This window comes from Halichoerus grypus, chromosome 1 (assembly GCF_964656455.1).
Source record: "Halichoerus grypus chromosome 1, mHalGry1.hap1.1, whole genome shotgun sequence".
Lineage (NCBI taxonomy): Eukaryota > Metazoa > Chordata > Mammalia > Carnivora > Phocidae > Halichoerus > Halichoerus grypus.
In genome coordinates, this window is record NC_135712.1 from 128,030,919 (window position 1) to 128,045,829 (window position 14,911).

At 41.2% G+C, this 14,911-nt stretch overlaps 1 protein-coding gene across 4 annotated transcripts in view; it reads left to right on the forward strand.

Moving 5' to 3' along the window:
- The first annotated feature begins 10,037 nt into the window (after window positions 1–10,037).
- Window positions 10,038–14,911, forward strand: part of PIK3R4 (phosphoinositide-3-kinase regulatory subunit 4) — an 83,239-nt gene continuing 78,365 nt past the window's right edge. Inside the window, exons 1-2 of one of the 4 annotated variants that reach the window (XM_036092546.2) lie at window positions 10,038–10,586; window positions 11,378–12,157. In XM_036092546.2, the coding sequence (XP_035948439.2) occupies window positions 11,425–12,157 (733 nt within the window). In that variant the 5' untranslated portion in view covers window positions 10,038–10,586; window positions 11,378–11,424. The remainder of the gene's footprint in view (window positions 10,587–11,377; window positions 12,158–14,911) is intronic. The other 3 variants (XM_078071879.1, XM_078071881.1, XM_078071885.1) reach the window with 3 other exon arrangements.

The following is a 14,911-nucleotide window of genomic DNA, read 5'->3' on the forward strand; positions in this document are numbered from 1 at the left end:
CAGCCTTAACACTATCCTAATTACAAAGAATCACTGGCAAATGGGAGAAGACTTATCTCAGGAGATAAGGGCATCCCCAAGTGCATCATCCAATCTAATCATAAAGAAAGTGAGGCCATCCATTATCTCCATGGGTATGCTCTGGCTTTTAAAGAGCGATTTTGTCATCCCAGCCACATAGAATTGGTAAAAGTGATAGCTGAGTTATACAATTGTTGGGGAATCTATCCCATTTCCCAGTTGTTCAAGTGATCATATGCCCATGGGGTCCTGTTATCCCCACAGAATAACAAGCAAGGAGATTGTCTACACATGAGCTGTTGTGGCAGTTTCTCTGAAGTTTACCTCAAGTTGTCTAGCTTACACAAACAACATTCAAAGACAATCAGAACCAAAATTTAGCATCCAGGGGCGCCTGGGTGGCTCAGTTGTTAAACGTCTGCCTTCGGCTCAGGTCATGATCTCAGGGTCCTAGGATCAAGCCCCGCATCGGGCTCCCTGCTCGGCCAGGAGCCTGCTTCTCCCTCTCCCACTCCCCCTGCTTGTGTTCCCTCTTTCGCTGTCTCTCTCTCTGTCAAATAAATAAATAAAATCTTAAAATAAATAAAATAAAATAAAATTTAGCATCCACAAAGGTGTATTATTGAAACATAATTTTTCTCTATAATAACCCTATTTCCAGAGATAGCCAAATAAGACTAATTTGTTTGAAAAACAAGTCCAGTTTTAACGGCATAATTATTTACATAAGCTCAGCAAGAATGATTGATCATATAGATCTTTTAGAATCTGCTTTGCTGAAACTTTTGTAAGGAATCTCTAGGCTTGGTTTTTTTTTTAAGATTTTATTTATTTATTTGACAGAGAGAGAGACAGCGAAAGAGGGAACACAAGCAGAGGGAGTGGGAGAGGGAGAAGCAGGCTTCCTGCCGAACAGGGAGCCTGATGCGGGGCTCGATCCCAGGAGCTAGGATCCTGACCCGAGCCTAAGGCAGATGCTTAACGACTGAGCCACCCAGGAACCCCAAGGAATCTCTAGGTTGAACTTCTAGTAGCCTCTCCAGGCCAGAAGCCAAGCCAAGTACTTGCCATCAGACATGCTTGCAATACCTGTAGATGTGGGTGGATTCCTCTCCACGAGGTCCCCAAAGTATCAGGAGGTTCCTGCACCTGCGAGAAAGTGACATTCTTTAGTTCCAAAGGGTTTAATGGCTCCATGTTTCATAAAGTCAACCTTAGGTCCTTAAAGCTGTTGGTCATATGTGAGTCTATGCATGTCTCTCTCAAACATGACATTCCAGTCAAAGCCTTGGGAAAATAACCAATGTTTTCAATGGTGTCCTGTTACAAGGAGAACAGATTCTTATTGAGTTTATGCAAATGACTATGATTGCCCCATGGAAGAAAGAATACTCACTGAGACCTTTTGAATTTCAGAGGGTTCAGGCAGAGAGAAAAGTTAAATGCTTTCATTTGTTCACACATGAAAACTTTAATCACGTTTTTTGTAAGTAATAGATATCTTAAGAGAAAGTTTCCTTAATCTTAATGTTCTCTAAACATTAGAGAACCAGCAGTGTTTTAAACAAGAGTCACAAAAAAAACTATAATCATTTTTCCCTAATTCACTTAGTCCCATGTTACTGTTCTTGTTTAAAATGCAACTTTAGTTAGTTTTGGAATAGTTTTGGAAGTTTTTACTCATTTTAGTTTTGATCTTAAAGATATTGAACACCTGCATTTGTCCTAAAAGTCCTTTTTTATGAACCTCCTTGAAGATGAAACTCATTGTGCAAGGGAATAAGAACACTGATAAATGGGGGCGCCTGGGTGGCTCAGTCGTTGGGCGTCTGCCTTCGGCTCGGGTCATGATCCCAGGGTCCTGAGATCGAGCCCCGCATCGGGCTCCCTGCTCCGCGGAAAGCCTGCTTCTCCCTCTCCCACTCCCCCTGCTGTGTTCCCTCTCTCGCTCTCTCTCTCTCTGTCAAATAAATAAATAAAATCTTTAAAAAAAAAAAAGAACAATGATAAATGACAAAAACTCAGAAATGGACATTGTTAATGATCTAAGAGTTCATTATGATGCAATTGACAAAGAAACTCAGTTATTTCTGTGTCACATAATACTTCAATAGCCAGAATATCGAGTGATGATGACCTTATACCAGAATGTAACATGCCAAACAAACAAGCCTAATTAGTCAACGAGACTTTGATAAAGGCAAAACATAGAAATTGGTTTTCTGGGCAGACAAAAGAGAAAAAACCTTTGTTTACATTTTCTTATTTAGAGCAGACCAACGATTCAAGAAAACTTAGTCTTTTTTTTTTTTTAAAGATTTTATTTATTTGTTAACAGAGAGAGAGACAGCAAGAGAGGGAACACAAGCAGGGAGAATGGGGGAGGGAGAAGCAGGCTTCCCGCCAAGCAGGGAGCCAGATGTGGGACTCGATCCCAGGACCCTGGGATCATGACCTGAACCAAAGGCAGACGCTTAACGGCTGAGCCACCCAGGCGCCTGAAAACTTTGTCTTTTGAATAGAGAGAGAATTCCAATCTTATATACCACTGTACTTTATTTTAATCTTAGTCCGTCTTGACGACACCTAAAATTCCTTCCCAAAAATTTCCCTTTGCAAACCTACAAATTACTTTTGTATTCAGATTTTGTCCCAAGCCATCTCTCTGCAAACAACCAATCTCATTTAGGACAAAATTGCTTTCTTTTACCTTCAACAAAAATGCATTCTCATTTCTTATATCTTTTTTTTTTAAGATTTTATTTATTTATTTGACAAAGAGAGACATAGCGTGAGAGGGAACACAAGCAGGGGGAGTGGGAGAGGGAGAAGCAGGCTTCCCATGGAGCAGGGAGCCCGATGCAGGGCTCGATCCCAGGACCCCGGGATCATGACCTGAGCCGAAGGCAGATGCTTAATGACTGAGCCACCCACGCGCCCCTTCTTATATCTTTCTTACACATACAGAGTTGCTTTTCTTATTTCCATCAGTCTTAATTACAGTTAGCAGAATTTCGCACTCTTAGAAGCCTTAGTTTCCAGTGAAAACTATTACCAAAACTTTTTTTTTTAAAGGTTTTATTTATTTGACAGAGAGAGACACAGCAAGAGAGGGAACACAAGCAGGGGGAGTGGGAGAGGGAGAAGCAGGCTTCCCGCCGAGCAGGGAGCCCGATGTGGGGCTCGATCCAAGGACCCTGGAACCATGGCCTGAGCTGAAGGCAGACGCTTAACGACTGAGCCACCCAGGCGCCTTACACCAAAACATTTTTAGATAGCAAATTCGTGAATCAGTTAAGCACAAAGCATGTTTACCAACAGACTCAAATATTCTTAGTTTTTTGCCATAAGAACTCAAAAGCCTATGTCCAGCAATCAATGCTTTAGCACTTTTCCCATTTGGAAAAGACCTAGATGTCCAATGAATCTAATCCCAGAGTTTTTGAAAGCTATTTTAACAATTTCATATGAAAACTTTGATGAGACAGACAATCATCATTTTAGTCATCTTTTTGCTAACAAATTGCAACAGAGATAACACGAGCTTATTTGACCTTCAGCAAACCTCGGCAGAATAAAAGTTTCACATTTGATGCTGATAACTTTAAAGACATGTCTGTCTTAATTAAACCAATAAACTTGGGGTGCCTGGGTGGCTCAGTTGGTTAAGCATCTGCCTTCGGCTCAGGTCATGATCCTGGGGTCCTGGGATTGAGCCCTGCCTTGGGCTCTCTGCTCAGCGGAGAGTCTGCTCCTCCCTCTCCCTCTGCTGTTCCCCCTGTTTGTGCTCGCTCTCTCTCTCGGTCGAATAAATAAATCTTAAATAAATAAATAAGCCAATAAACTTAACTTAGTTTAAATACCAAGTTATGTTCCACCTGGGTCCACTTTTAAAAAGTCAGTCAGTTTGTTCCCCATTGTCAGTTTTTACCTGAGACACTGGTGGGGAAATCTGAAGTGAGAGTGTACGCAGGCCGTACCCAAGGTACAGAAACAGCAGGCGTGGGGCCGACAGAAGAGGCAAGGTGCGCCAGAAGGCAGAGAAAAAGGCTTCCCAGGGCCAAAGCTCATCCACCTGGACAGATGAGTAAATGCCATATTTTTCCACCAACAACTGGGATTAGGCAGTCCATGTCAGGCTGGAGAAGACAGGGAGTTTCCCTGAAACAAGGGGAATTTCAGCAGCTGCTTGGGAGTATTCCTTAAAGTCCCTTCCTGAGGTAGACTAACAACAGTTAGCTCTACCCAAGGAGAGAATTACATTCCCCCATCCAATTCCTCTAACATCTTGGGTTGAGGAGGGATCAGGCCAGTGGGAGTAGCCACTCTTACCCCTCCGTCACCTGATCCTCCTTTTCTCCTCTGGATTCCACCCCCCGACCCACCCCGCCATGCACACACACAATCTGGCTCAATCATAAAGGCTTAGTGAGGTTAACAGTTTAAACTTTGATTCAGTTATGTTCCCTCACCTTACCCCTGGGTGCTTTTTCTGTCCGTATACCTGAGGTCCCATTTGCAAGCATGGCCCTGTTGAGGGGTGCAGACCCCGAGACTTAGCATCATCATAATTTCATATTTCTGTTGTTGGAACAAGAAAGCCTCAACTATTTTACCCATTAAAGTCCCAGCTGCTAATGCAATCAATCGAGGAATTGGCTGGGGGTCTGTAATTACCTCCTTAATGCCCAAAGAATTCCAGTAAATGCCCAGGAAACATTGGGCTCCCTCTAACTTATATGAAGAGATAGCTCTAATTCTGCTTGCCAATAACTTGGTTCTTGATCCTTGGCTTGATTAAACCTAAACTGTACCTAACAGAAAAACATATGTCTTAGCAGGCAGCAAAAGTGAGGAAAAGATTCTCCTCCTAAACTGAGTTCTCACGAAAGACATCTTTAAATGAAAAAACCTTGTATCTACATAGGCAACACTCTTCCTGAAATGAATCCCTAATTAAAAGGGCATAGTGATCACCGGAGATTGAAAGGGCCCTACTATAGGCAAAGTCCCTGAGGTGGGAGAAAGCCATTTAAGAAAAGCCAATGAACAGAAAGCAGAACTGGATAGGGTTAGGCCAACATATCCTTCTTTTGAGGAAGGGGGATTGATCAAACCTTTGTCCAGAAGCCTGTCACCTGAGACTTTAAGACCCGTGGCCACGCTATTCACCTTTAGCTGGCTGACAGGTGCCCGGTTTTGTCGTTTGTGAGAAGACATCACCTAAGGGAGAGACACCTCCCAGGAAAGAAAAGAAGAGTCCGCTTTTACTCACCCTTCGGTGGAAGTGATCCCGGGTTTTGGCACCAAAATGAAGCAGGAGAGCTAGGTTCTTGTCTCAGGAAGTTGAAGAATGAATCTTGAGGACAATGGAGAGTGATTAAAGCGATAGAAGTTTATTAAGTGACAATACAGAAAAAGCTCTCAAGAGGGGGGGTCCTGACAGGGCTGCCCTAAATCCTGTGTTTTTTATACACGTCTCCATTTTGAGTAGCTGCATTTCAAGTGCTCAATATTCAAATATGGCCAGTGGCTATCATATTGGACAGTGAGGTCTAGAGGCTTGATTGGATTCAGGTTAAACATCCTTGGTAAGAATGCTTCGTGGATGATACTGTGTACTGTCCATTGCATTATATCAGGAGCCTCAGGGTACCTCTGTCCTACTATTAGTGATATTAAGTTTTATCAGTTAGGTAAAGGGTTTGCTGCCAGAATTCTCCACCATAAAAGATTCATTTTCCCCCCTTCCAAATGTAGAAAGTAATCTGTACCTATTCCTTGGGCACCATGAGTCTATCCACACCCTTTGCCCAATGATTATAGAATCCATTGACAGTCCTTGTAGGAACCAATTATTATACTGCAATTACAAAATGGTAATTTCTTATAATTCCCTTTGCATCTGTTAGCTGGCCATCTTCTACAAAAAAAGAAAATGTTTACTATTCACTGAAAGGTGTTGTTTACATTAGGAATTTTCCTTTACTCCTTTTCCTTAGGATGCAGGGATTGCAGAGAGTCCACACAGACACCTTGTAGGACTGGAAGTGCACTGGTGAGGTGAGTAACCAGGAGAGGTAAGGAAGTTTAGAGATCTGGAAGATGAATGGATTGGTTAAGCTAAGACTACTGTGGCAGGTAGATATCAACATTTCACTGGCTTAACACATAGGAGTTTACTTTTGCTTATGTAAAAGTCCTGTGTGGGTGTTCTTACTTAACAGGTGGTCTTTCTCCAGGCTGTCATTCGGGGACACATGCTCCTATCATCTGGTGGCTCTGGCATTACCTAAGGCCTTGAAGTCCCTGCATCTAGGCTGAAGGAAAAGAGAGAACAGAGAAGGTCATTCACCTCTTAACTGCCTTGACCTGGAAGTGAAATACATAATTTCCACTTATACTTGCTAGAGAGAGCTAGTCAATTAGCCCCTCTTATATGCAAGGGGTGGGGTATTCCTCTAGTACAGCTACTTTCCTGAAACATCTATTTTCTGTAGAAGGGACATTTAGTCATGTCTGCCACAATGTAGCTGAGAGGCCGTTGACTAGAGGATAGAAGTGTGTTTGCTGGCTCTTTCTCCTTTTTACTCCACCAGTGGCAAGTAAATTTTATTTTTTTATTTACTCTCAAAAGGACTAGGTGAGATTCCTTTAAAAAAGCCTCCTGGGCAGCCATGATTCCTATTTAAAAACAGGAAAAAAAAAAAAAAAAGAATGGGAAAGAAAACCATAGAAGTGAGTATAGAAGGCACTGAAAAATATTTCATGAATTACTTTACAAAATGTACTGGTGGGGAAAAATAGATGTGGGGAAAATGCAAGAGTGATCTAAATTGAGAGAGATTTATCCCATTTCTACACCATAAGCTCTCTATTGAAGAGATGTTTAAAGCACTTACATACATGATATCTAGTATCTGAGATATGGATATAATCCTAAAATATTATCTCTAAATAACTGTGTATGTAGCAATTCTTTTTTTAAAAGATTTTATTTATTTATTTATTTGAGAGAGATAGAGAGAGAGCACAGGTGTGCAGGGGGGGGTAGAGGGAGAGGGAGAGAGAGAATCTCAAGCAGACTCCCCACTGAGCACAGAGCCTGATGCAGGGCCAGATCTCATGACCCTGAGATCATGACCTGAGCCGAAATCAAGAGTCGGATGCTCAACTGACTGAGCCACCCAGGCACCCCATGTGTGTAGCAATTCTTATAAATATTTTAGACATTCCTAGTCCTAGAACTCATGATCTTGGCCCTAGTGGTCACAAACCTTATAAGTCCACATCTATTGATTCAAATATCTATTGAATATCTACTGTGTGTCAGATACTATTCTAGTTGCTGAAGATACCTTGGTGAATAAGAATTACACAATCACTGACCTCATGGAGTTGATGGTCAGGTGGGAAAGCAGACCTTAAACAAATAGTTAGCCGCCCGTCCCCAAATGAAATGATTTCAGTGATAATAAGTGCTATGAAGAAAAAGTTCGGTGTCCATGAGATTATAAAATGGTGGTGGTGGTGGTGGTGGAGAATTTCAGGAAAGACCTTCCAGGAGTACTGGCACTTAATTTGGGACTTGAAAGAAGAGCAAGTTTTGCTAGATAGAGTGGGGGAAAGGGTGTTCTAAGTAGAGAAAAGAGTAAATTTGAAGGCTGAGTGGTAGAGAGAAGTTTGACAAGTTAGGAGCAAAGGGAGGCTATTGTGTGGGACTGAGAGGGACAATGAGTAATGCCAGTTATGGTGGGGTGTAGGGGTAGGAGTCAGATCATGCAGGGTTTTGTAGGCCAAGCTAAGGATTTTTAAGTTTAGCCTAACAACAAGGGAGGAGAATCTGGAAGTATGGAAGCATCCTTATGATTACACGATTATAATCTTTATGATTATAGTTGTAATTAAAAAAGATTACTCTAGCAGTAGCTATGTTAGACATGAAAACATTTTACAATAATTAAAACAGTACTGGCAGGTGAATTAAATGGCAACTCAATGTACAGAAGAGAAAGTTCAGCAAAAGACCCACCCAAATATATATAGGAAATTTGTATGTGGTAAATATGACATTTTAAAATAAGTGGGGAGAAAATGGATTACTTATTAACATTTTGGGATACCTGAGTATCCTTCTTGAGAAAGAATAAAGTTGGACCTATACTTCAGAAATTTAAGGACACAAAATGAAGTCATAAAAAACCCAGAAGAAATCATGGGAAAAGTACAAAAAATAATATTGTGGGTGGGGAATGCCTTTTCTGAGTAGGTTTCAAAATCTAGGTATCACAATAATGGTGGCTTGTCCTAGGCCCTGAAGAGATGGCAGTAGATAGCTTCATGGCATATTTTAGAGGTGGAATCATCAGGAGGATTATATTGAATGGGGGTGGATGAAAGAGGGAGAGCATAGAAAGATGTCTAGGATGACTTAATGACTTCTAAATTTGTAGTTTGAGGAATCCAGTGGGTGGTAATATTGCCTCCTGAGATGGGGAATAAGAGAGGAGGGATTGTTGCAAGGATGATAAAAAAAAATTCAGCTTTGTGTTAAAATATTTCGTGCTTCAAAGGACACAACCAAGAAAGTGAAAAGACAACACAGAGAAAAACTATTTGCAAACCTGATAAGGGAGTTATATCCAGAATATATAAAGAACTCTTAAAACTCAATAATGAAAAGACAAATAACCCATGAAAAAATGGGCAAAAGATTTGAAAGACATTTCTTTAAAGAAGACACATGAATGGCCAATAAGCACACAAAAAGATGATTAACAATATCATTAGTCATTAGGAAAATGCAGATAAAAACCACAATGAGATATTTCACACCCACTAGGATTGCTATAATCAAAAAGATAGAAACTAACAACAATAAATGACCATATGGAGAAAATGGAATCCTCCTATATTGCTAGTAGGAATGTAAAATGGTGCAGTAACTTTAAAAAAAGTTTGGCAGCTTATCAATCTGTTAAACATAGAGCTACCATATGATTCCATAATTTCATTCCCATATGCTTACCCTAGAGAAATAACACATGGCCACACGAAGCCTTCTACAGGAATGTTCATACAGCATTATTCATAATAACCAAAAAGTAGACACAACGCGCCAAATGTCTACCAACTAATGAATGGTTAAACAAAATGTGGAATCTTTATACAATAGAATATTTGGCAATAAAAAGAAATTTAAGTATTGATACAAGTTTACAACAGAGATAATCCTCAAAAACATGTGAGGTGAAAACAGTCAAAAAACTACATATTATATACCATGTATATGAAATATCCAGGATAGGCAAGTCTATAGAAACAGAATACGGATTAGTAATTACCTAGGGCTGGGACGGGGAGGAGAAAGGGAGAGAATAGGAGTGACTGCTTATCATTACAAAATTTTTTTTGGGGGGGGTAATGAAAATGTTCCAAAATTAAATTATAGAGATGATTGAACCACTCTGTAAATATATAAAAAGCCATTGGTTTGTATGTTTTATTTTTTATTTTTTAAAGATTTTTTATTATTCATTTGAGACACAGAGTGAGAGAGAGAGCATGAGCAGGGAGAGAGGCAGAGGGAGAGGGAGAAGCAGGCTTCCCGCTGAGCAGGGAGCCCGACGTGGGGCTCGATCCCAGGACCCCGGATCATGACCTGGGCGGAAGGCAGACGCCCAACCATCTGAGCCACCCAGGCGCCCGATTTGTATGTTTTAAACAGGTGTACTTTATAGTATGTAAATTATATCTCTAATAAAGCTCTTAAAAAAATTCAACTTGTGATATATTAACTTTCCTAAATAAACCTGTGAATTCTCTTAAAGAACTCTGTTCTGGGGATGTCAGAAGCCGCAGAGTTTAGGGAACGATAGAAGACCGGGATGGGAAATAAATTGACAGAACATTTTATTTTCTTCCTCCAGGTGCTTCGAATGAGGCCACGCCCTTTCTTCGTTCCCTAGCAACCAACTCCCTAGCCACTAGCTCTCTTTCTCAAGCCTTACTCTGTCGTCACTTCCGCTCTGCGACAGGAAGAGAGGTCAGAGCCGGCAGCTTTCCCGGGAGTTTGGCGTTTACTGGTCTGCTTCCGCTGAAGAAGTGGTTGTTTCCCTGCAGCCTCCCGCTCTATCCCAAGTCCCACCTGCCCGCCTGCTGGTGAGGCTCTGGAGGAGTCTAGAGGTCTTCGAGGGTCCAGAGATCCGCGCGAGAGGAAGGTGAGACCCGGGAACGCATGGCTCCCAGGGCAGAGTAGGGGACTGGCGGGGGCAACTCTTGGGGTATATGTGGCATCCCTTCAGCTTGGCTTCGTTTATCTACTGCGGCACCGAGAGCTTTTCACTTCTCCCCTGCGGACCACCTTGGTTTCTGGAAATTGGGACTTTTCGGCCTCCCTCCCCCAACGTCCCACCTCCTGCCTTTGAAAGAAGACCCCTCATACGGAAGGCTCGCCCAGGGCTCGCCTGGCTGCTGACTCCCAATCCCGCGCAGACCCTGAAGTGATCCGTCATGACCTCATTGTGAGCTAGTGACCAACTTGTGACACTTTCCGGAGTCCTAGGGTAAATGTTTATCCGTGCGCATGGTCGTGTGTGTATGAGTGTCCTTTATTTCCTGCAAATTATGAACTAGGAGAATCCTGGGCTGTGTTTGGCAAGTGTGTGTTTTGGCTTTTCTTTAACTTCTCTGCCAGTGTTTTTTCCTTGTTCTTGCACATCAAACAACTTCATGCCGCCTGTTAGCTGGTAGGAATTAGCACACTGGAATTAGGCTGGAAGCGCCCAGGAGTTACTGATTTTTTTTTTTTTTTTTGGATCTTAGCTTGATCTTTGAGGAGTTCAGTGACCTATTTGATTTAGGCGATTTTTAGTCAGTTTTAAGTTTTTATGTTTAATTATTATCACTTTTTATTTTTAAGTTTTTAATGTGTTTGTGTCTTACATCCAAGACCACAGGTTCTTCTTGGACAGAGACTGTCATATAGTACTGTTGTGACCCTCATAGCCCCAAGCACAATGCTAAACACATATAAAGGCTCATTAATTTTTAAATTTAAATGGCAGAAAATACACATTCTAACATTTTCAACTTAATATTGAAGGGGTCTATTTAAAGATAGTTCAGCTCCTGGAAAGGAAAACATAAAACAAGGTCTTTTTAGATAAATGTGTTTAAAATTTAGAGGCTGCCTAGAACACTAGATACGGTGGTTTCAGTAGAAGAGAAATATGGTGCATCTGTCTTTTAGGAAGAGAACACAAATAATGGTGTTTCATTACTTGTATCTTTTCTTCTCCTCCTCCTCCTTCTTCTTTTTATTTTATTTTATTTGTCTTTTTTTTTTTTTTTAAAGTAGGTGTTGTATCCTGACTTACAGACCCAGAGGTGCTTGCTGCCATTATGGGAAATCAGCTTGCTGGCATTGCTCCTTCCCAGATCCTTTCTGTGGAGAGTTATTTCTCAGACATCCATGACTTTGAATATGATAAGAGCCTGGGAAGTACTCGGTTTTTTAAAGTTGCTCGAGCGAAGCACCGAGAAGGCCTGGTGGTTGTGAAGGTCTTTGCAATTCAGGATCCCACATTGCCTTTAACCAGCTATAAACAAGAGCTGGAGGAACTGAAAATCAGGCTTCATTCTGCACAGAACTGTCTACCTTTTCAGAAAGCAGTAGAAAAAGCATCTGAGAAAGCAGCCATGCTCTTTAGGCAGTATGTGCGAGACAACCTCTATGATCGCATAAGTACCCGTCCATTCTTAAATAACATTGAGAAGCGTTGGATTGCTTTCCAGATCCTAACAGCGGTGGACCAAGCACACAAATCTGGAGTCCGTCATGGGGACATCAAGACTGAGAATGTAATGGTCACCAGTTGGAATTGGGTCCTTCTAACTGATTTCGCCAGTTTTAAGCCCACTTATCTTCCAGAGGACAACCCAGCGGATTTCAACTATTTCTTTGACACTTCTAGGAGGAGAACTTGCTATATTGCTCCTGAACGTTTTGTCGATGGTGGATTGTTTGCCACTGAGTTAGAATATATGAGGGATCCTTCAACTCCACTTGTAGACTTACATAGTAATCAGAGAACAAGAGGAGAGTTGAAGAGGGCAATGGATATCTTTTCAGCAGGTATTCGAATTGGTCAAATTTGCCAAGGCGGGATGTGCATATATTTTAACTCTGGAACATTGAAATGTAGCTTTTAGAAAATCCCATATGTTGAAAAATTATTTTCTTGGTATCTCATACGCTATTCAGATAGATACAGCAGTTTTTCTTTGGACATGTTTAATTGCCTAGGAAATGCAGAGTGGTTCATTTATTCAAATATTTAAAAAAAATTTGAATTCTTCTGTATGTATCAGGCATGTCTTTTTTTTTTTTAAAGTAAACTCTACCCCCAATGTGGTGCTCAAACTCATGACTCATGATCAAGAGTCACATGCTCTACCCACTGAGCCAGCCAGGTACCCCAAGGCACTGTCTTAAGTGCTAGAGGTGGATGGACAGTTATGTCCCTCTTTTCAGGGTGTTTACATTTAATGGGGAGATAGATATGATATTGAAAAAGGACATTTCAATGCAGAGTGATTTGCTGTGGGGGTGATAAGCACAGGGTGCTGTTATAGGAGTATAGAAATATTTAAATTAATCTTCATGGTACGGGTAGAGAGGCAGTATCAGGAAAGGCCTCTTTATTGGAAAGATCATACAAGTTTTTTAAAGATTTATTTTAGAGAGAGTGCTCGCTTGTGTGTGCACGAGTTGGGGGAGGGGCAGAGGGAGAGAATCTTCAAGCCAACTCTCCCGCTGGGCAGGGAGCTTGACGCTGGGCTTGATCTCAAGACCCAAGAGATCATGACTTGAACTGAAACCAAGAGTCAGACGCTTAACTGACTGAGGCCCTGGAAGGATGATTTTTTTTTTTTTTTAAGATTTTATTTTAATTATTTGAGAGAGAGCACAAGAAGGGGTAGGGTCAGAGGGAGAAGCAGACTCCCCGCTGAGCAGGGAGCCCGATGCGGGACTCGATCCCAGGACTCTGGGATCATGACCTGGGCCGAAGGCAGTCGCTTGACCAGCTGAGCCACCCAGGCGCCCTGGAAGGATGGTTTTTAAACGGAACTAAAAGATGATTGGGAGCTAGCTATGGCAAGGATAGCTTGTTTCAGGCAGAGTGTTGCTTACACAAAGACTTGAACACCAGAGCATGAGGCACTGATTTATTAGGACACTTTAAGTAGTTTACTATATCTGGAACATAGAGTGTAGAGTGTGAGGTAAGCAAGCCCCAGATCAGAAAGGGTCTGGCGTGCCCGTGCTATCCTACGGGGGCATTATCAGATAAGTATTTTAGATAATCCCTGTAGCATGGAGAGTAGATTGCAGGAGAACTACCTTGGAGAGGGGAAAACTAGCTAGAAGTAAACTGCTGTAGTCCAGATAAGACGTGACCCTGACAAGCTTAAAGTTGTGATAGAATTGGAGAGGGAGTGGAAAAAAGAATACGTCAGAGATAGGTAGAATTGTTAGGACTTGGTGATTGATTGGTAGGTGAAGTCAAGAGCACTCCTTTCACCCTGGCTTGGGAAATTGGGTGGATTGGCAATGATGGTCACTGACATAGGAGAAATAGGAGGATGAACAGGTAAAGGGGATGGGAAGATGATGAAGTCTCATTAGATATGTTGAGTTGAAGGTGTCTGGGGGATATCTAGGAGAAGAAGTACAATAGGCAGTTGCTTATAAAGGTTTGGTGCATAGAGATTTGGGATGGAGGTGGAGATTTGGTAGTTACCAGGAAATAGGTAGTAATTGTAGCCAAGGTAATGGGTTTGTAACCAGTGAGGGTTTGTAGAAAAGTGATTCTTAAGCTTTTTTGGGATCCCCTTAAAGATTTTGATGAAATCAATGGCCTCCTTCTCTAGAAGAAAGTACCATGCATTAATACACATTATTTCACATACACACACCACTTGAAGCCAGGCCATGGATTCTAGATTCTTTATGAACTTTTGGGAAGAGAAATGGGCTGAAAATGGTATCCTGAGGAATACCATGTGAACTCTGTATGTATCAGTGCCATTTTTCATGAATTTTGCAAAGGTTGGGTTTAATCTGTAGGTCCACTGCAAAGAAAATGTAAATTGAACGGTATTTTAGATTACTTAGGAAAAGTAACGTAATTAATGAAGAAGTGTATTTCATTGAGGGTAATGAACAAGAATTGTTACACAGGTTTGTAACCTCTTTTGGTCCATTCAGTTTACTAATCTGTGTCCTGAGATAATACTGAGGGGTGTTTTTTGATAAGCTTAAGAGTTAGCTTCCAGGCTGTGAATATAACAAGATTAGAAATGTAATTCATCAGAGTCCCAACTTTATTGATCAGTGAATTTATCAAAATTTTTGGCAAACCATTTTTACTTTTAAAATTCCTTTAGCTTAGAAATGTGATCACTTTAATCTTGGGATCATTTATAGGCTTTTTTTTTTTTTAACTGAGGTATAATTGGCATATAACATTACATCCTTGTGACTTATTTTATAACTGGAAGTTTGTTAGAGTTTTAAAATTTCAAGGGTCAATGAAAAGTTTATATTTATCCTTTCTGTGTGCATTATAGTTCCGTAAACTTACTCAGCATTTGTTTTTCTAGACTAAGAGTCCTATACTCTATTGGCTGAAGATAGGCCCTTTAAATTTTTTGAAAGAGGTGGGTGGGATATGTCCACTTTGTACTGCTCCTAAGATTTGATGTAGGCTCTTTGGGTTTTGAATGTTACTTTTCTCCATCTTGATGCACATCCATGGTTCATGGCTGCTAGTTTTGGGGAGGGGTATATATTCTCTGTCTCTGGTCATATAAGTGGGCAGAACCC